The sequence below is a fragment of the Chiloscyllium plagiosum genome, chromosome 3 (assembly GCF_004010195.1).
Source record: "Chiloscyllium plagiosum isolate BGI_BamShark_2017 chromosome 3, ASM401019v2, whole genome shotgun sequence".
NCBI lineage: Eukaryota > Metazoa > Chordata > Chondrichthyes > Orectolobiformes > Hemiscylliidae > Chiloscyllium > Chiloscyllium plagiosum.
In genome coordinates this window covers 109,604,417-109,626,363 of record NC_057712.1, presented here as the reverse complement: position 1 = coordinate 109,626,363, position 21,947 = coordinate 109,604,417, and the positions used below count along the sequence as shown (strand labels likewise).

Sequence of the window (21,947 nt, the reverse complement as noted above, 5' to 3'; positions counted from 1 at the left end):
TCAAAGAGGATAATTGTATCACATCTCAAATTCTGCAAGAGGGTCAGTACTATATTTACCAGCCACAGTTAGTACAGTAAGCCTATTCAACAACAGGCCAGTCAAGTATTAACAAAAGGCCGAGAGTGAGGACTCAGGACAGGAGGTGTTGAGCAGAGGAGGCATAGCCATACTGATGGGCTACCACTTGTGAGCAGATAGCAACTGAAGCTAGGCGAGACGACCCATTAGCAAAAATGTTGCAGAAATATGAATTGTTGCTGGGGACAGTTGTCTTGGCAGCAGAGAAGTGAAATGATCCCACAGGAATTGAGGTTTAATTGTGGAATAACTGCACAGAGGCCAGTATCGCATCACCAAGTCATCCTTTATTTACATGAGCAAATACATGGATTCTGACCAGCTAACTCGGTGCTGGTCCCTATGGTGAGGAGACTCTTTGAGACACCTTTTTTAAAAAATTTTATTAAACAATTCACAGTTTACAAAACAATTAACATTAATAGCTGTGTACAAAGAAACAGCAATTTTACAAGGGAGAGGAATGGCAAAGCCAAGCCCCAAACCCTGACATTCAACCAGTTTTCAGGGAAATGAGGACAAACCTCAAATTCCAGTTTCAATCATTACAAACAGTAACAATGACATTTGTACATATACAACAGCCCATTTACATAAGAAACAGTGCATACAATACAGGCCCCCAGAAAACCCAGCAAGCCTCCCCCTCCCGCCGTCCCCCCTCACACCTCATCCTTCCCACCTTCCGGCCACTCTAAGGCAGTCAGCCGCCTATGCGCCTTCCGGCTCTTGGTCCATCCTGACACACCTTTCGACCACCTCTAGTACAGCCCACCCCGCTACTCACCCAGGGTGACAGCGCTGAGGACGGCCTACCCGCCTTCCGGCTCTCTGTCTGCCCCTTTGTACCATTGGGCTCTCATCCACCCGATGCGCCATGTGGCCCTTGGACTACCCTGACACACTTTCCGGCCACCTTTAGGACAACCCATCCCCTTCCCCAAGAACAACAGCGTGCAGGGCAGCCCACAAAGCTTTCGGATCTCAGTCTGCCCCTACACACCTTCTGACCACCTCTAGGACGGCCTGTCCCGATCACCTCTACTCGGGACAACAGCGCGCAGAACAGCCTACCCACCTTCTGGCTCTCGAGGCGATCGGCATCGTGGTGGCCTACCCACCCTCCAGCTTTCGGGACAGCCTACCCACCTTCAGGTTCACAGGGTGACAGCCTTCAGGACGACTTATGAGCCTTGCAGCTGACAGTAAGGCCAGGAACACACAAGATAGTGCGGATGATAATCCCAACAAACAACATGACAGAGTCAATTATCAACAAACAGAGTCCTTTCTGGTACACACAGAGTCCATTACCACAAACAGTTTTCTTCAAAATGTAGAGTCCATTCCCATGAACAGAGTCCACTTCAGTATACAAAGTGCATTGTCGGAAATGGAGTCCATTCCAAACCGCAAAGTCCATTGCTAAAACAGAGTCGACAACCAACCGCAGAGCCCACTCCTGAAAGCAGCAAATGTGCACCCCACAGCACACAGTTATTCAGTCTCCACCACCCACAGGAACACAGTACGTTGTAAAGGTGCAGTTAACTCACAGGGGTTTAGGCAAGGTCTTCTCCCAAAATCTAGTATACAGCAAGTACTCACCTCCCAGCACACGAACAGGTGTTCAGTCTTTACAGAGGCCTAGTCCAAGGGTCAGGCCTACCCACATGAACAGTTCATCTGATAAGATGTATTTCTTCACAAGGGCTCAGTCCAAACACCAACAAACAGTGAAGACACAAGAAAACCAAAGAAAACTAGAGTGCAAGGGCTCTACCACAAAATCAACATTGTCCTCTTCTCAAAGTAAAAGAGAAAAGAGTAACACACAGGCTGTAACCAGCCAATGAAACAAAAATCCCCAAATGAGAACTGAGTTATACCTGAAATACATTGTGCGCATCAGGAATTTATAAATCAGTCCTCACTAAAGGAATACCAGTTAACAAACTGGCTAAATAATTAAGCCAGTTGAGGCATCAGGTTTCCTCGCCAGAAAAAAGCAGAAACCAACTGCTACAGTAACACATTGACTGTGACCCAGCCAGGACAGAGTCAGTCCCCTAAACTGAGGAGATTCTGAATCTCCTGTTTCTGTCTGTCAGCCAGGGCTCCCTGATTGGCCCAGATTAACAACCCCAGTCAGGGATCTCAGTTAACGAGGTTCACCTGGCCGACTTCTTTCCAATCACCACAAATTGGTTTTGAAGTTGAGAAGTAGCAGTCTTTGGTTGAGGTTACCATGGCATCGGGATATTTTGAAACGTGACTGATAGATAGCTTAGTGGAGAAGTTAGCATTTATTAATTAGTAGAAGAATCCGTAATGGAAATTATAGAAATATGACATGGTAATTACAGGTGTATCCTTGACAAGCTTTTGGAAAAAGTTATGAAAGAACCAACTGAGTTCAAAACAGTCTGAAGAAATTTGTGTGCTTGAAGGCTGGATATGGAAAATAAGGTGCTGATAGAATTAGTAAAAGAAGTTCAAGGGTACAAATATTTGCCAACAGAAAAGTAATGTCCTGCATAATGCATAACACAACACATGGACTGGACTGTTGGCAGACCCAACTCGCAACTGGACAAATTGGATATTGATTTTTAGATGGATGAGAAAATGATTTCTCCTCGGATTTAGCTAAAATCAAACATGTGAAGTAGAAAACATTGAACAGACTGCAGGAGCTGTGTGTCCTATCCCAGGACATCAATGATATAGAAGATGGTATAACTAATAACATTAGCAAATTTGCTGATGATACTAAGCTGGGTGGCAGGGTGAAATGTGAGGAGGATGTTAGGAGATTACAGGGTGATCTGGACAGGTTAGGTGAGTGGTCAGATGCATGGCAGGTGCAATTTAGTGTAGATAAATGTATGGTTATCCATGTTGGTGGCAAGAACAGGAAGGCAGATTAGTACCTAAATGGAATCAATTTAGGTAAAGAGGCAGTACAAAGAGATCTGGGTGTTCTTGTACACCAGTCAATGAAGGTAAGCATGCAGGTACAGCAGGTAGTGAAGAAGGCTAATAAGCATGCTGGCCTTCATAACAAGAAGGATTGAGTACAGAAACAAAGAGGTTCTTCTGCAGCTGTACAGGGCCCTGGTGAGACCACACCTGGAGTACTGTGTGCAGTTCTGGTCTCCAAATTTGAGGAAAGACATTCTGGCTATTGAGGGAGTGCAGCGTAGGTTCACGAGGTCAATTCCTGGAATGGCGGGACTACCTTACGCTGAAAGACTGGAGCGACTGAGCTTGAGTACCCTTGAGTTTAGTCAACTGAGAGGGGATCTGATTGAGACATATAAGATTATTAAAGGATTGGACACTCTGGAGGCAGGAAACATGTTTCCGCTGATGGGTGAGTGCCAACCAGAGGACACAGCTTAAAAATACAGGGTAGACCATTTAGGACGAAGATGAGGAGAAACTTCACCCAGAGAGTGGTGGCTGTGTGGAATGCTCTGCCCCAGAAGGCAGTGGAGGCCCAGTCTCTGGATTCATTTAAGAAAGAGTTGGATAGAGCTCTCAAGGATAGTGGAATCAAGGGTTATGGAGATAAGGCAGGAACAGGATACTGATTAAGGATGATCAGCCATGATCATATTGAATGGTGGTGCAGGCTCGAAGGGCAGAATGGCCTACTCCTGCACCTATTGTCTATTGGTCTATTGTCTATCTCACAAGACAAGACAGCTAACCTTGGGAATGCAGTAGAGAGTGTTTTCCCCTCTCTTCCACCTCACTGATGTACTGAGATAAAGTCTGTCCGCAACGAGCCTGAAATTGTGGACAAAGAATCCTTAGGCGTAATTAAGGAAGTTATCAAAACCCTGTAAAAATCCCATTTGCCCAATGAAATTAAAAGAAGCCCCCTTTTGAAAATTGGAATGTATTCACAGAGCAGTTCTATGATTGTAACAATGATAGCATCCCTTACATTCGAATGAAGGCAGTACCAAATCAAGCAGTAATCCGCAAGCATCACAGATTCAAAATTGGTTTGATCATAAGCGTTTAAAAACTAAAACTTTCTTTGAACTGCATGAATCTCTACTTAAACAATAAATATCTAAGTGCTATAAAAATGAGGATTTGTTTTGAATAAAATGTTTGACAAAACCTTCAGATCAATAAAAATTTAGCAGACATCCAATTTGAACAAGTTGGATTTGTTCTAGTTTCCAGGAGAAAACAAATTTTAAACATGACATATGAGAAAAAAACCCTAAAAGCAAAGTACATTATGACATGGCGTGACCTTGTGACTGTGATCCCATTCCTTCTCACAAAAGCAGGGACTTAATTCTTTCTGCTGATAGATTTTAAATCTGACCACACAACTATGTGACTTTGTTCAGAATTAGGTTTCGAATTTCTAAATTTATGACTGTGATTGGACATTGTTAACCCATTGGATTTCTAACCAGATCCACAGTGAGTTTTCATTTTTGCTTTTGTGTTTTTAAACAGATCTCAAAAGTCAACTGAGGCCATTGCAAGAGACCCAGGTAACTTGCTGATTTAAGAACTTATCTATGGGCAAAGTGTGTGAGGACAGAGAATCCTGAACTGACCATGATCACTTGGATTACCAAAATACTGTTTTCAACTACTAAGCTCAAACATAATTGTTTCTGAAATTTCAATAAAATAACTTGGTATTTAAAAAATGGGAAAGATTGTTTCAGAAGAAAGTAATTGACCACCATCAAATTTCAATAAAATAACTTGGTATTTAAAAAATGGGAAAGATTGTTTCAGAAGAAAGTAATTGACCACCAAATTTACGAGGTAAAAATCAACGAGGTAAAAACAATGACTGCAGATGCTGGAAACCAGATTCTGGATCAGTGGTGCTGGAAGAGCACAGCAATTCAGGCAGCATCCGAGGACAGGCAAAATCGACGTTTCGGGCAAAAGCCCTTCATCAGGAATCAGGAGGGCTTTTGCCCGAAACGTCGATTTTGCCTGTCCTCGGATGCTGCCTGAATTGCTGTGCTCTTCCAGCACCACTGATCCACCATCAAAATTTGTCAACTTAACGACTTTCCCCTACACAAAACAAATTCTCACATCTGTTGTTGTTATATTTGATTTTGGAATAATTTTAAAAGAAGGATATGTTGAGTATAACCTAGCAAACTAATTTGAGAAAATATGCTGTAAGACAAAGCAAACAAGCAGAATTCGGTAATATTTTGAACCACACAGTTATGTTTCATTTCCATTTCAAAGACAGTACAATAATACCTTTTTAAACTGGATAATAAGGCTTCTCCAGAGTTGCTGAATCAGATAGATTATTAGCTAATGGGATCCCCCATTACAATAAACAATAGTGATGGGAAAATGTGACACATCAGCAATAGGAATCGGAATAACTCATTTTAGGTGCAGTTAAATGAAGTATACCAACTGAAAGGAAAATGTAGATGAAATTAACTATTGCCAGCTTTATTTTGGAGATGTATGTGCTCTTCCACATGAAGCTTTTTTTTAAAAAGGGAACTGAACTGGATGATAGAGCCACCATAAAGAACATTTCGAACGAGTAGGGAGGATACACTTGTCCATCAAAATCCACTCCCCTACAACTTTTAATCTTTCAAAAAGATCATCTGCAGATATTAACTTAAAATGTACTGAATTAGCTGAAATTAAGTTAAATATAATTCAATTAAATGAAATGCAAAGAAAAACCATTTAAACCTGGTCATGATTAGTAAGATGATTGGTTTTAATATGTTTCTATCCTCTGTTGAATGAATGTGAATGTTTTAGATTGAGTGCTGCGCATCAATCATAATGGACTAACTGTCACAGTAACTTCAGAAAAGACAATAGTGAATCAGGTGATAATGTGGACCATTTATTCGCTAAATGTTAGATTGTTATAAGATTATTCTGTGTAAATATCATATGGGTGATTAAATGGCATAAAAATGGTGAACAGCAAAAACAAGCTAAAACTGATGAGAAAGTCCACTAAAAGCAAGGGATAGGCTTTTTTCTATAGAGATGCTAGCTACTTTTAATGAGTTAAGACAGTGGTGAATGACACATTTGTGATGTGAAAGTGGGAATAAAAGCCTTTGCGTGTGAAAATCAAGAATGCATGGCATGATATTGGGATATTGATGCAAGCAGGCAGAAGGGATTTGTTACAATTTGAAGTACTTAATATGAGGGAAGGCACAGTGAAAATGCACTGAAGAATGGGTCTCAGATTTGACTTGACAAACGATCGTTCAAACATGGAACAGAAATAGGACCAAGCATCCGAACTCAGTTTAGCCAGTGTAATACTGAAGTTGTTTCATTTAGCACAAACTTTAGCCTGTATATCTGAGCCTTTCTGTGGTCTTTGTGAGCAGAATAACCACAACACCATAATCAACTTACCGCGTGTTCCGAATCTGAAACTGAAGATGACTGATATCTGAAGTTAATTATTCACCAAGGTGTCAAGTAACCATTGACAAAAAGATTTAACTCCTTCAAGGCCAAGAATAAAAATGGCTGCTTCTCAGTAATGTTCATATATTTACTATAAGTCTAATTTAGCACATACTGATATTGGAAACATGAAACTGGACTTTGCCTAGAATTTGGATAGGTTGCCACTCCCTGCCAAATGATCAAACAAAGAACAGTATTGCACAGAAACAGGCCCTTCAGCCCACCAAGACTCCACCCAACATGATGCCTTTCTAAGTTAAAACCGTTTTGCCTCTACACTGTCTGTATCCCTCTGTTCCCTGCCTATTCATATATTGGTCAACTTTGCTGTTGTATCTGCCTGTACCACCTCCTCTGGCAATGTATTCAATGCACTTACCATGCACTTCTATGTAAAATACCTGCCTCTCACATCTCTTTGCAACTTAACCTCTCTTATCTTTAACCTATGTCCCCTAGTGATTGACATTTCTACCTGGAAAGTATTACATTTTTTTACATTACATTAGTGTGGAAACAGGCCCTTCGGCCCAACAAGTCCACACCGACCCGCCGAAGCGCAACCTACCCATACCCCTACATTTTACCCCTTACCTAACACTACGGGCAATTTAGCATGGCCAATTTACCTGACCTGCACATCTTTGGATCCGTGGGAGGAAACCGGAGTACCTGGAGGAAACCCACGCAGACACAGGGAGACCTGCAAACTCCACACAGAGAGTCGCCTGAGGCGGGAAGTGAACCCGGGTCTCAGGCGCTGTGAGGCAGCAGTGCTAACCACTGTGCCACCGTGCCGCCCCAAGGTACTGAACAGAGATTGTGAACAGATGCTGTGAGTCAGCTTGACAGTGGCAAGAAGAGCACTGGAATCAGTACGCAGATTGAGGTTTGGTTCAAGGGATTATGAACTTAGTCTTCTCAAAGTTTGGATGAAACTGCAGCTCATCTAAAATTTGGTGTCAGTCAGTAGGTAACAATTTCAACCACAACATCTTTGCATCAACTACTCTGTCTTGCTATATTTTCAGAAAGTATCTATATAATTTCTTAAAAGTTCAGTGTTTCTGTTCTTTAAAGGAGAAATGCAAAATCAAGTATTGGAAGTGGGGATATGTTGGTTTACAAAGCAAGAGAGTATGGCAGCATTACCATCAATCATTTCAATAATCGTAGAACCCCTACAGGTGCTTTTCCAGCACCACACTCTTGACTCTAATCTCCAGCATCTGCAGTATTCATTTTTCTCTTTCCTATTTATGTACTTGTCCAAAACTCTTTAAAATATTGTAACTGTACTTGCCTCTACCACTTCCTCTGGCAATTCATTACATAAACTACATCTGTCTTAAATAGGAGACCATTAATTTTTAAACAATGCCCCTCAATACTTTACTTCCCTAAGACAGGAAACATCCTCTTGGTACATACCTTATCAAGTCCCCGTCCGAATCTTATATCCTGCAATAAGGTGACCTCCTATTCCTCTAAATTCCAAACAGAATAGGTCCAAGTCTATGAATTGACGTCTTTCTCTTCCTCTAAGTCTAGTGTTCTGTTCAGCTTACTACTTGATCATTCCTTTGGTGTAGACTTTTTCCTGTTCATGCTCTATTGGAATTGCTTTTCCTACTCACCTTGTGTACTATTTGTCATTTTTATCAGTAAATCTCACACTTATGGATTATTCTGTCATTATCAGCAATCCCTGGCAGATGAGGATGACTCTCTTCCACTCTCAGTATGAATCTGTAGACGGCTGTATAGACCGATATGGCTACCCAAGCTCTGTTACACTTGGGGCAAGTGGTGGTTACGGGAATGGATGGGTGGTGCTTTGATGTGGCAGCATGCTTCTTTCGCTGTTTTCACCTGGCTTCCATTTTTTTCCCTGATGGTAAATCTTGAAGTGCTTGGCGCCTTCACTGATGCTTCTCCTCCACCTTCGGTGGTCTTGGGCTAGTGATTCCCAGGTGTCTGTGGGAATGCTGCACTTCGCCACTGAGGCATTGAGGTTATCTCTGAAGGCACTTCCCCCGTCCACCTAGGGTTTGCCTACCATTTTGAAGCTGGGAACTGGCATCAGCAAATCTCAAACTCCTGGATTATTCTGCAGTAATAATTGAACATATCTCATCTATACATTTAATATTTTGTGGCACTGAGCTTAGCCCTAGCTACTTCTTTATTGACTGCAAAGCTTGAGCATTTCAATCATTTCCTTACCTTCTTTAAAGAATTAAAAATATTTCACTCATCCAGCATCAACAAACATCAAATATTGAACCAATGCAAATATATCTAGTGAGCCAGAAAATCTGCAGTTTTTTTCAGTAACCTCCCAAAGACAAAGCTCAAGTTGCGACTCAAACTTCAAAAAGTCATTTCACCTGTGTAATATTCCAAACTTCAGATTTCCAATGTCTAGTACTTTGCTTTAGGGCTAGCAAAAATCAGTATGTTGTTTTTACTAGTATCCATGAATGCAAGCCATTGTTCTCCTATGCTTACAAAAAAAAGCATAACCTCATTTTATTATCTGTATTGCAATAGAATATTCATTGATCTCTTTCACTTGATGTTTCTTACGAAGTGTAAAAAAGGAAGTTATTTTGTCCTTTAATTTGGACACTACAAGTTTAGAAACTATACCTGGAATTTACAAATATATATCACCTGCAAACCTCTTGTCACTTAAACCAATCCAGTCCAATACATTATGATTTACATAATCTAATGACAAGACAGACGACCAGCTAATAAGATATGAAAACTCGAGAACAAATGGATACAGAAAATATTGTCATTATTTGCATGCTGTGTTTTAGTTTCTAAAACTCAAAAATTATATATCTTATACTTAGCATTACTTTATTAAAGTCATGTACTACTTTAAAGTATAATATACTTCATTCCACTGCACATAAAACATAGAACAGTACAGCACATGAACAGGCCCTTCAGCTACCATGTCTGTGCTGACTACGATGCCATTCTAAACTAATCCTATCTGCTTGCCAATGATACATATCACTCTATTCCCTGCCTGTTCATGGGTCTGTCTAAATACCTTTTTAAATGTTGCTATCGTTTAGTCATACACATATAATGCATAAACTTAATACAATAATTTGTAAAGTGAAATTTACCTCATGCAAACACTGAATATAAAAAGTATGTGCAATTACTTGGCATTTCCAGCATGAAAATCATCTAAGATTGTTTAACAAAAGAGAAGAACTGAAAATAGGGATTAGTAGAAGGCTAAATAAATGCATGAAGAAAGAGGCAAGTGCTTGGAAAAACTGAAGAGCTGCAACATGGCAGAGTGGTTTAAACAGAAATTTGCCAAGTTAAGTGTAAGATAATTCAATATTTCATCAAAGATATAAAAAGGTGTATTAATATGGAAATGAATAAACAGCTATGGTGAAGGCATGACCTGCTACACAAGCAAAGAAGACTGCAATCATAAGGACCAAAAACTTAATGCAGGGATTTGTAACAGAAAATGGATAAGCATTAGAGGCTGTTAAGAATAATGGTGAGAGGGAAGTTACAGAGCATACTCAAAGAAAGATGGCAGAATTTTGACCGAAATGGAGTTCAAGAATTTGGAAAAAAGATTGCACTTTAAAAGTTGAGCATGGTGATGAGGAAGACAAAGATAAAAACTGAGTTGTGCATTAGGTAGAGCAGAGACACGATGTCATAGAAGGAAGGTTTTAAATTCAGCTTGCAGGCTGAATCAGAGATTGCACATCACTGCATTCACTCCAAGTGAGAAACCAGAAAGCAGAAAGAGAAGACTGAGCCTGGAATGTGGAAATTTTAACAGTAGCTTAACTTGATGATTTTGGCATGTTGAGAATGAGTTTATGGAAAAAATGTACTTACAGTCTTATTCTGGTAGTGACTGTGGAACATAGTTGTGAGGTAATTGTATTATGGTTGATACTTGTTCCTTCCAAGTCATTAACTTCCGGAGTTTTCAATATTCCCAGGTCAGCACTGTCTTTGTGCTCAGCCAAACTAGAGCTTCCCATGTTTTGCTGATTACCTATTTGGCTAACTGAAGCAATTGCATTGTTTTGATCTGCAGAGTTTAAAGTAACCAATCCTTCCCCTAGTTCATTGGTATTTGCTCTTTGTAAAGAAAATATGAAATCCTCATTACTTGCAGAACCTTCAACAGCTCTATTATCTGCAATAACAAAGTTAGTATCAGAGTTTTCTGGAGCAATAGGTTTTTCAACTTTTTGACCATATTGTGAAGGAATGCTGCTTGTTGATATGACATTTTCAGAACCACAGAATCCACTGTCTGTATTTGGGGCCTTCTCCAAAGAAACTTTTACTGGAGACTTGACTTTGTTATCTGAAGCTGGATTGCAAGGCACCTGTTTTGAGTTCTTTTTCCTTGATGTAGCTAGCTTAGTTATGTCTTGTGCAGATTCTCCACTTGTTGGAAAAGATTTTGGTGGTGGTTGATGAGAAACCAAAGAAGGAGTACTTTGCTTTGGTGAAGAGGAGGCGTTAGCGGAAGCATCAGAGGACTGTTTGTTGGGATTATTGGAATCTATTCCTTTCGCTTCCTCTTCAAATGTACTGGTATCTGCACTTCCAGTACCTTTATCAGACTGCTGATCAGATTTCAGAGATCTTCTTTTCTTTCCCTTTCTTTTACCTCGTTTGGTTTCTGTAGGAGATTTTTTATCCATTTCAATAGACTCTGAAAACAAAGCAGTTGACTTTTCAGTTGTGTTGTTCAAATTTATTGTGCCATTAAGAGAGCCGTAAACTGTTTTATCAATATTTGTTTCTGGTTCCACCACACCGTTCTGATTTTCTCTAAACAGGTTACCTGTTGCTAATTGTTCATTGTCATGTAAGGTTTCTGCACCTTCACCAATGTGAGGAACAATCCCTGCTTGGCTTTTTTTAGTATCTAGTGTAACTGTGTCATTCTTGGATGAATTCTGTTGCTTTTTCAAAGTAGAATCACACAATACTTTTTGAGGAATATTGTAATTTGCAGTTTCATGTTTAAATCCTTGAGGCACAGAATGGTTCAACTGAACAGTTTCTGCATTTTTCAAAGTTTTTTCTAAAACGTTCAGTTTCACATTAATATTGTTAATGGGTAATGAAACAGATGCTTCTGACAAGGTTATATTTGAATTTCCTTGAATTTTGGGAGGATGCACATCAATTTCAATAATTTCAGCTACCTGTTCAACCCTCAGAGTCTCAGAAATTGGTAAAACACATTCCTTTATAGCTGGAATATCTGTACAGTTAGCAATGGTTTCACAATCACATACACCTTCAGCGAGCCTGTCACTATTTACAAATTGAGTGTCTTTTAGTTGTCTTGTGACCTGGGATATGTTTTCAGAGTGTGTATCAAGTTCACCAATCCCACATTCCTTAACACTTCTGTCATCTGAGAGCAAACTTGCATCTGCACAGATTTCAGATAATGAAGTATCCTCCTTATTTACCAACGTGCTTCCACATACATTTGACACATTGCCTTCAATTTCGTTTTCTGGCTTACTACTGACATAATTTGGAGCTAATTGCTCTCCAGCACACTCAGGTCCAGCTTGTTTTTCACTGTTGATTTTCTGCAGGTTGACATCAACTATTATGGTATTTTTATTTGCTGTCCCAATTTTGGGGGGTAAACTCAGAGATGACTTCTCTGGACTACCACCTGCTGGTAACAGGTCCTTTACTTCTGGGGAGTCAAATAATATCTCTGCTGGATCTTGGACTGCTTCTTTAGCCTCTGTCACTCCTTCACTCCCGTGGTCTTGCCAAATTGATGATGTTGCTGAATCAGGAGATTCCCCTGCAGTTGTGGTCTCCTCTGTATGATTTAAGTTGCTTCTTGTGGGAGGAGCTTCCTCCAGGGAATTGCTTTGGCTTAAAGATGCTGGCGATGCATTTTTTGAATTCTTTCTTCTAGTGGAGCCAAACAATCCTTCCAGATAGTCCAGCACCTGATTCTTTTTGCCCTCTTCTGCCTTTTGGAGGCCTGGAAAACGAAACTAAAACAAATAAAAGAGAATTTTAGAGAATGGACAGATGCAGAAAAACAAGTTTTGTATACAGTATAAATTTTAGAAGAACATTTAAATAAAATCTAGGCCAGCATTTTAGGAAACAAGGTTTATCCAAAAATAATTACTTTGACAGTTAGGATAGGCCAAACAGTGGAAATTAGTTATTTTAATCGAATTATAAGTTGCCTAAAATACCTGAACTGGATTAGTTTCTGAATGAATGCCTTCTGTACATAAACGTTCTCAATACTTTCTTAATTTTTCCATAAAACTGGCACAAACCTAAAAATAAAACTCAACTATTTCCTTTCCAACAGCACAATGTTCAGAAACTTGCCAGAAAATTAAAACAAAAAGAACGGCTGCGGAGTGGTGCCCAAGAGGGGAAAGCTTGACGCGAGCTCCAGGTAAACGCTGGTGTGCCTGAGCCGCGAGCTCCAGGTGTGCACTGTTGGGTTCTCGGATCCACGATCTGTAGGTGAGCGCTACTGGTGTTCTGGATCCGCTAGCTCCAGGTGACCACTGCTCACTGAGCCGCGAGCTCCAGGGGAGCGCTCCTGCTGCTGTCCCTGAGCCGCGAGCTCCAGCGGAGCGCTCCTGCTGCTGTCCCTGAGCCGCGAGCTCCAGGGGAGCGCTGTGCTGCTGCTCTCTTTGGGTTGGAGTTTCAGGTAAGCGCTGCTGCTCGCTTGGACTGGAGTTCTGAGTGTGCGATGATACTCTCCTTGTATCGCAGCTCCGTTCAGTAGTCCGGGATCTGACGAAAGGTGACCTGATAATACGGTCCGAGCCAACCAGGTAACGTGTTAGGCATTAAGCGGGAAGCAAAAAGAGAACAGAGAGAAACCCTCACAAAGGAAACAAAGCAGAATTGTGACTTCAGTCGGAGGCGGTGGCCAGATTAAAGTAGAACTTTAAAAAAGTGTTGGCAGTTTATTTCAGAGAAAGATGGTAGTCTCCAAAACTAAACAAGATGAACGCAAAAAAAATCTGCAAATAATCAGCAGAATGGGCAGCATCTGTGGTGAAAGAAACAAGTAGATTTCAGGTCGATGACACGTCAGTGGGTTTTCAGAACTGTCACAGAGTCAGAGTCAGAGATGTACAGACAGGAAACAGACCCTTCGGTCAACCCGTCCATGCCGATCAGAAATCCCAACCCGATCTAGTCCCACCTGCCAGCATCCGCCCCCCCACAGATTTCTAGAACTGAAAAATGTGTTGCTGGAAAAGCGCAGCAAGTCAGGCAGCATCCAAGGAGCAGGAGAATCGACGTTTCCGGCATAAGCTCTTCTTCAGGAATGAGGATGATGTGCCAAGTAGGCTAAGATAAAAGGTAGGGAGGAGGGACTTGGGGGAGGGGCGTTGGGAATGCAGGTGGTTCTGAGTCTGAGGGTTGGGACTGAGATAAGGTGGGGGGAGGGGAAATGAGGAAGCTGGAGAAATCTGCATTCATCCCTTGTGGTTGGAGGGTTCCTAGACGGAAGATGAGGCGCTCTTGCTCCAGGCGTCGTGTTGCCATGGTCTGGCGATGGAGGAGGCCAAGGACCTGCATGTCCTTGGCAGAGTGGGTGGGGGAGTTAGTGTTCAGCCACGGGGCGGTTGGGTTGGTTGGTGTGGGTGTCCCAGAGGTGTTCTCTGAAACGTTCCGCAAGTAGGCGGCCTGTCTCCCCAATGTAGAGGAGGCCACATCGGGTGCAGCAGATGCAGTAAATGATGTTTGTGGAGGTGCAGATGAATTTGTGATGGATTTCTAGAACTGTCCTACTTCTTTTGAGCTACAGTTGAATATATCTCAGCAATGGGACTGAGTGGTGACAAAACAAAATTGAATGAATGACACTGTAAGTGCTTCAAGTGGAGACAAATCAGAATTCAAAAAGAGGCATTATTGAAATAGATATGAAATAAGAGGAATTGGAACCATGAAAAACACTTGGGATCCTGGCTTATAATAAAGGAAATTATTCCCTAATGGCAGTGAGTCAACCAAATTCGATGTTGGAATATATTTTCTTAAATTGCAATAAATTGTTTTAGAAGGGACAGAGGTAGGAGGTGGAAAGTTATAGGCAGGTTAGCCTGACCTCAGCCATTAGTAAGATTTTAGAGTCCATTATTTAGGATGGCATTGCAGAGTGCTTGAAAATGCAGGGTAAAATTGGGCCAGAGTCATCACATCTTCATCAAGGGAGGGTCATATCTGACAAATCTTAGAATTCTGTGAGAGGGTAACAACCATGTTAGACAAAGGAGAGCCAGTGGATGTGAACTATTGAGATTGCCACAACGCTTTTGACAAGTTACTGCACAGAAGGCTGCTAAATAAGATGAGCCCATGGTGTTAGGGCCAAGGAACTGGCATAGCTAGAGAATTGACTGGCATAAGGCAAAGAGTAGGGATAAAGGCGTCTTTTTCAGGATAGCAGCCTGTGAATAGTGGAGTTCTGCAGAGTCAGTGTTGGGACCACAACTAATCACATTGTACATTAATAACAGAACTGAGGGTATTGTTGCTAGTTTACAGATGACACAAAGATAGGTGAGGGGCAGGTATTGTTCAGTAAGTGATGAGGCTGTTGAAGGACTTTTATAAGCAAATGAAGTGGGAATAGAAGTGGAAGATGGAATACAATGTTGGAAAGTGAGTAATGCACTTTTATAGGCAGAATAGAGGTTTAGACCATGTTCTAAACTGGGGAAAGCTTCAGAAATCTGAAGTCTTAATTCATGATTCTCTTAAGGTTGGGAATAGGTGGATGTCCTCAGGCACCAATTGCTCAAAGTAAACACACAGGTGCAACAAGTGGTAAAGAAAGCAAACTGTATGTCAGCTTTCATAGCAACAGCATTAAAGTACAGAAGCAAGGATATCCTGCTGCAATTATATATGGCATTAGTGAAGCCACACCTGGAATACTTTGTGCAGTTTTGATCTTCTGAGTCACAGCAAAGGTTTACCAAATTGGTCCTAGAATGGCAGGACTGTCATATGAGGAGATATTAAGTTGGTTAGGATAATATTCACTGGGATTTAGAAGAATGAGAGGGAATCTCGGAAACTATAAAATTCTAACTGCCGTAGATAGGTTAGATGGAGGAAGGATGTTCCTGATGGTGGGGGAGTCCAAAACCAGGAGTCATAGTTTAAGGATAAAGGGTAAATCTTTAGGACAGAGATTAGGAGAAATGTCTTCACTCAGAGAGTGGTGAGCCTGTGGAATTTACAGAAAGTGGGTGAAGCCAAAAATTATGTGTTTACACCAAGGAGATAGAGATAGCTCTTGTGGCTAGAGGGTTCAAGGGATAGGGAGTTTAGAGTGTTATCTTGATGATCAGCCATGATCATAATAAATGCAGAAATAGGCTCAAATGTCAAATGGCCTACCCCAGCTCCGATCTTCTATGCTTCTGACATAAATTTTCAAATCCTCTTGCAGATTCGTGGGGCATTGGGACTGGGTCTGGGGGAGGTGGGATCTGTACAAACTGGACAAGCTACGTCTGGGAAGGACCACGACTGATATCCTTAGAGGGTTCTTGGCAGAGTGGCTCGGGAAGGTTTAAACTAGTATGGCAAGGGGATGTGAATCAGAGGAGCAGGGCAGTAAATGCAGAAATTGAGCGAGAGATAGAAATCAAGCAAACCTGCAGTTCAACTTGTCCATGCTGACCAGACATCCGAAATGAATCTACTCCCGTTTGCCAGGATGCTGCCTGAACTGCTGTGCTCTTCCAGCACCACTAATCCAGAATCTGGTTTCCAGCATCTGCAGTCATTGTTTTTACCCCATATCTCGCTAAACCTTTCCTATTCATGTACCCATCCAGATGCCTTTTGAATGTTGTAATTGTACCAGCCTCCACCACTTCCTCTGGCAGCTCACTCCACCCTCTGAAAATGTTGCCCCTTAATTCCCTTTTAAATCTTTCCCCTCTCATCTTAAACCTATGTCCTCTAGTTTTGGACTCCCCTATCCTGGGGAAAAGACCTTGTCTATTCACCCTATCAGTGCCCCTCATGATTGTATAAACTTCTGTAAGGTCACCCCTCAGACTCACTTTTTTCACGAGCTGATGAAGATGACTGATGAAGGAAAAGCGGTTGATGTTGTCTACATAGACTTCAGTAAAGCCTTTAACAAGGTCCCTTTAACATGGCAGATTGATACAAAAGATAAAGTCACATGGTACCGGGGTGAGCTGGCAAGATGGATGCAGAAAATCTTTAGTCATATGAGATTGAGGGTAGAGGTGGAAGGATGCTTTTCAGAATGGAGGGTTGTGACTAGTGTTGTTCTACAGGGATCAGTGTTGGGACCTCTGTTGTTCGTGGCCATATAAATTATTTGGAGGAAAACGTGATTGGTCTAATTAGTAAGTTTATGGGTGATACAAAGACTGGTGGAGTTGCAGCTAGTGAGGAGGATTATCAGAGGATATAGCAGGATATAGATCAGTTGGTGGCATGGGCAGAAAAATGACAGATGGAGTTGAATACAGACAAATGTGAGGTGATACATTTTGGAAGTCAAGGAAAGATGGAAATTGTAAAGTGAATGGCAGAACTGTTAGGAGTATTGATATGCAGAGGAATCTGGACGTGCAGGTCCACAGATCACTGAAGGTGGCAGCACAAGTAGATAAGATAGTAAAAAAGGCCTATGGCATGCTTGCCTTCATTGGAAAGGGCATTGAGTATAAGAATAGGCAAGCTATGCCGCAGTCTTATAGAACTTCAGTTAGGCCACACTTGGAATATTGCATACAGTTCTGACCACCATGCTATCAGAAGGATGTGGGTGCTTTGGAGAGGGTACATTAAAGGTTTACCAGGATGATGCCTGGTATGGAGGACTTTAGCTGTGAATAAAGATTGCATACATTGGGTTTGTTTTCACTGGAATACAGGAGGCTGAGGGGTGGGGGTGGGGGCCGGTTGGATTTTCAAAGAGATGTGCATGGCAAAATTTTTCACTAAAGAGTAGTGAATGCCTGGAATGCACGGCCAGAGGTGGTGATGCAGTAGTCACAATAGCAGCATTCAAGAAGAAATTGGATGAACACATGAATAGGAAGGGAAGGAGATACGAACCCTGTAAGTGAAGACAGTGTTAGTATGGAAGGGCAAAATATGTCAACGCAGGCTTGGTGGGCCGAAGGGCCTCTTCCTATGCTATATTGTTCTTTGTTCTCTCTGGCCAGAGAAGGAGTGCAGAGGACTGGACAGCAGCTGATGTGGTGCCATAATTCAAGAAGGATGGTAAGAATAAACCAAGGAACTACAAGCCAGTGAATCTGCTACCTGTGGTAGGGTAACTATTGGAAAACATTCTGAGAAGCAGAATTACTTTCCAATTAGAGAAGCAAGGATAATGCAAGGATTTGTAAGGTGGAGATCATGTCTAACAAATATAAATTTTTCAAGGAGACTAGGGATGTAGATGAAAATAGTGTGATTAATATGGAATTCAGTAAGGTTTTTGACAAGATCCTGTCTGACAGACTGGTGAAGTAGCAAAGTGCCATGGGATCCAAGGGAATTTAGCAAACTGGATCTAAAATTGGTTTCATGTCAGGAAGGAGAGGTTAATGGTTGAACTGTGTTTTTGTGTCTGGAAGCCTGTGTTCAATGTCGCACCAGAGGGTTTGATGCTGAGTCCCTTTCTGTTTATTGTGTACATTAATGATCTAGACTTGAAAGTAGGAGGTAAGATGAGCAGGTTTGCAGATGACAAGAAGTTAGGTGGTGTGACAAATAACAAGAAGGAAAGCCTGAGCCTATGGAACAATATAAATGGAAACGGAATTTAGTCCTGAAAAATGTGAGATGATGCATCTTAGGAGGACTAACAAGGCGTGGGATGTACGTTGAATAGTCGAACCCCAGGAAGTACTTGGTGTGCATTTCCACAAATCCTTTATGATAGCAGAACAGGTTGATAAGATGGTTAAAGGTGGCATATGGGATACTTAGCTTTATTAATCAAGGCTGGAATACAAGAGCGAGGGAGGTTATGATGGAGATGTCCATAACATTAGGTAGGCCACAGCTAGAGTACTGTGCATGGGTGTAATCTCCACAGTAAAGGAAGAACGCAATTGCATGAGGGAGGGTGCAAAGGAGATTCACCGAGATATTGCCTGGGCTGAAGGCTTTCAACTATGAAAGCAAGACTAGTTTGACTGAGGTTGTTTTCCTTAGGGCAGGGAAAGCTGATGGGGGACCTGATTGACGTGCACAAACTATGAGAGGTATAGACAGGTTAGCTAGGGAGAAACCTTTCCCCTTAGTAGAGGGTTCAATAACAAGGACAGTTATAAGATAAGGAGCAAAAAGTTTAGAGGGGATTTAGGGGAAAAAAATTTCGTGAGGGCTTTGTGTTGTAACTCAGTTCCTAAAAGGGTGAAGGCATGAACCCTCAAGATATTTAAGAACCGCTTAGATGAACACCTGAAATGCTATATCATACAAGGCTCTGGGGCAAGTGCTAAGAAATGGGATTAGAATACATAGATGTTTGATGATGGGTGCAAACATGATGGGCCAACTCTATGACTCTATTTTAAATTCAATTAATAAAGTCTGGAATCGAAAACATGAGTTAGTAATGGGGACGATAGAAGACCCTGACAAATAGGTACAGGAATAGGTAATTCGGCTTCTTAAGCCTGATCCACCATTCAGTAGGATCATGACTGATCCAACATTCCTCACATCCACTTTCCTACTCTTTCCCATAACCCTTCATTCCTGAACTAATCAAGAATCTATCTATCTCAGTCTTAAATATACACCAGGACATTGCCCCCATAGCTCTTTGTGCAAGGAGTTCCAAGACATACAAACCTCAGAGAAAAAATCTTTCTCATCTCAGAGCTGTCATTGTTTGTCATAAAAACACTTCTAGCTCAGTAATGTAATTTAGGGAAGAAAATCTGCCAACCTTATGTGATTTGGCTTACTTGTGACTCCAGACTCATAACAATGTGGTTGACTCTTTAACTGCCCTCTGAAATAGCCTAGCATGCCACACAGTTGATGGGCAATTAGGAATGGGCAATAAATGCTGGCAATGCATGATCATGATCCCAACAAAGAATGAAAGAAAACATCTAGCATTTACAACACTAACAGGGGACTCTGGACATATCATTCCTGCAATGTTCCACAACTGCAGCATTCCTCATAGCTTGCCTGAATCTACTGCAATCCAATCGATGGATTGTTTTGGTTAAATAACAATTCTATTGTCATAGTAACATACAATAGAAGACAAACTACATGAATTTTGGTTTACTTTCACCAAGAAATTCCTATATTCTGTTTCCAAGATTAATTAATAGAGTTTGTTAACAATGGTGGGGAAATTGCAAGTTAAAAAAAAAAGTTAACAGCTGACTGACAAAATCAAAAAGCCATTTGGGCTGAGACTCCATTCAGAAACTGTTTTAATGGGAGATCCTGCACCCCACCCCCCTTTTTCTTGTGAAAAAGGCAAATTAACATTATTTGGTGAAACCTTTCAGATGAATTTTTCATTTTTACATTTTAACTCACTGACAACTTTGGTTTTAATTCAGATTTGCAGTACTTATAGATAATATTCTTATCACTTTTGCAAACACAAATACCCCAGTCTATTTTCAGTCTTGTTTCCACTCATAAGCTCAGAATAACAAAGGCCCAACGGTTCAGAATTAGGACAGCATTCTGGAAGAACTACACATCCATGATATTTTAAGAGCATATTGCATAATCAATTATAACAAAGATAACTATTCAGTTGCAAACCAGAAAAATAGCCTGTTTGACTTTTGTTAAACTCTATTCCCAAATCTTGTGGCGTACGAGCAAGAAAGTGCATTTACTTAAATCCTTCTGTTTCCATTAGTAGGTTGTTCCTGGAATAGATCGCTTGCCTACAGCCAGACAGCATAACTTGAATGGCCCCACTCTTTATGGCTGATCAGAAGACTCACACACTTAACACCTGCCATAGATGTATGGAAGATTTACAGGTTGATAATCAACCTGTATGGGACATAACAAATGCGCCTTGAACTGTCATCAGATCCAGGGTTAGGATTTTCTGCCGTAAAACAAACCCCTTTTTCTAAGGTTTCTAGTCCTGAAAGGACTCAAATTAGTCCACCATTATAGAAGCAATTTTCAGTGTGTTTACATTTTTAAGTTGGATTTCAATGCAATACATACATCTGCCTCTTAACAATAAAGATCAGGTTTGAGATCTCTAGATGCCCACAAATGTTTTCTTGAAGTCACTTAAATGAAAGCCTTTCTTAACCTAATCTTCCTTTACCTCTTACATTTATATCTGATTAGACTCTAACTGTGAAATTCCTTCCTGAACAACATATTGGATATAACCTACAGCACATGGACTGTAACAATTCAAGAAGGCAACTCAGCACCATCTCTCAAGAGTAGCGAAGGATGGGTAATAAATGCCCAACCAGCAATTCCCACGAGCAAACAAAAAAAGACACCATTCTGTGTTCCTCTCTTTCATAGAAATGTAGAATCATAGAAAATTGAAGCAGGTGTAGCGTTTGAAACTACTGTGCTATTCAATATTATCCAACTCAGTACCCTACTCCCACTTTCTTTCATACCCTTTGTTCCCTTTAGCTTAAAGAACTTTTTGGAAACACTCAATGTTTTGGCCTCAACCATTTTCTGTGGCAAAGAATTCCACAGGCTCACTGCTCTATAGGTGGAAAAAATTCTCCTCATCTCAGTTCTGAATGAGCTATTCCACTCCCTTGGGCTGAGTCCCATGATTCTAGATTCCCCATTCATAGGGAACATTTTTCCTGTATTTACCCTGTCTAGTCCTGTTAGAATTTTATCAGTTTTATGAGAAGCCCCTTCATTCATCTAAATTCCAGTGAATATCGCCCTAATTGCTACATCGCTCTTCACGTCAGTTGTGCCAACCCAGGAAATTTTTCTTGCACTCCCTCCTAAGCTATAACATCCTACTTCTGATAAGGAGACTATTTGATGAAGCAAATAAAGATGGACCTCTTACTATCCTGAGGAACTTCATAGAAAAAACCTGGGATTGAAATGATTGACCTGGTTAGTGACCTACTCTTGGGAAATAAGGCAGGGCAGGTGACTGAGGTGTCAGTAGGGGAGTACTTTGGGGCCAGCGATCATAATTCTATTAGTTTTAAAATAGTGATGGAAAAAGATAGACCAGATCTAAAAATTGAAGTTCTAAATTGGAGAAAGGCCAATTTTGATGGTATTGGGCAAGAACTTTCAAAAGCTGATTGGGGTCAGATGTTCAT

General features: G+C 41.0%; 1 protein-coding gene across 4 annotated transcripts in view; it reads right to left on the bottom strand.

The window, feature by feature from the left end:
• LOC122548418 overlaps positions 1–21,947 on the bottom strand; it is a 208,612-nt gene that overhangs the window by 78,877 nt on the left and 107,788 nt on the right. For all 4 annotated transcript variants that reach the window (XM_043687046.1, XM_043687047.1, XM_043687048.1 and 1 more), the window contains one exon: positions 10,456–12,614. In XM_043687046.1, coding sequence (XP_043542981.1) covers positions 10,456–12,614 — 2,159 coding nt within the window. The remainder of the gene's footprint in view (positions 1–10,455; positions 12,615–21,947) is intronic.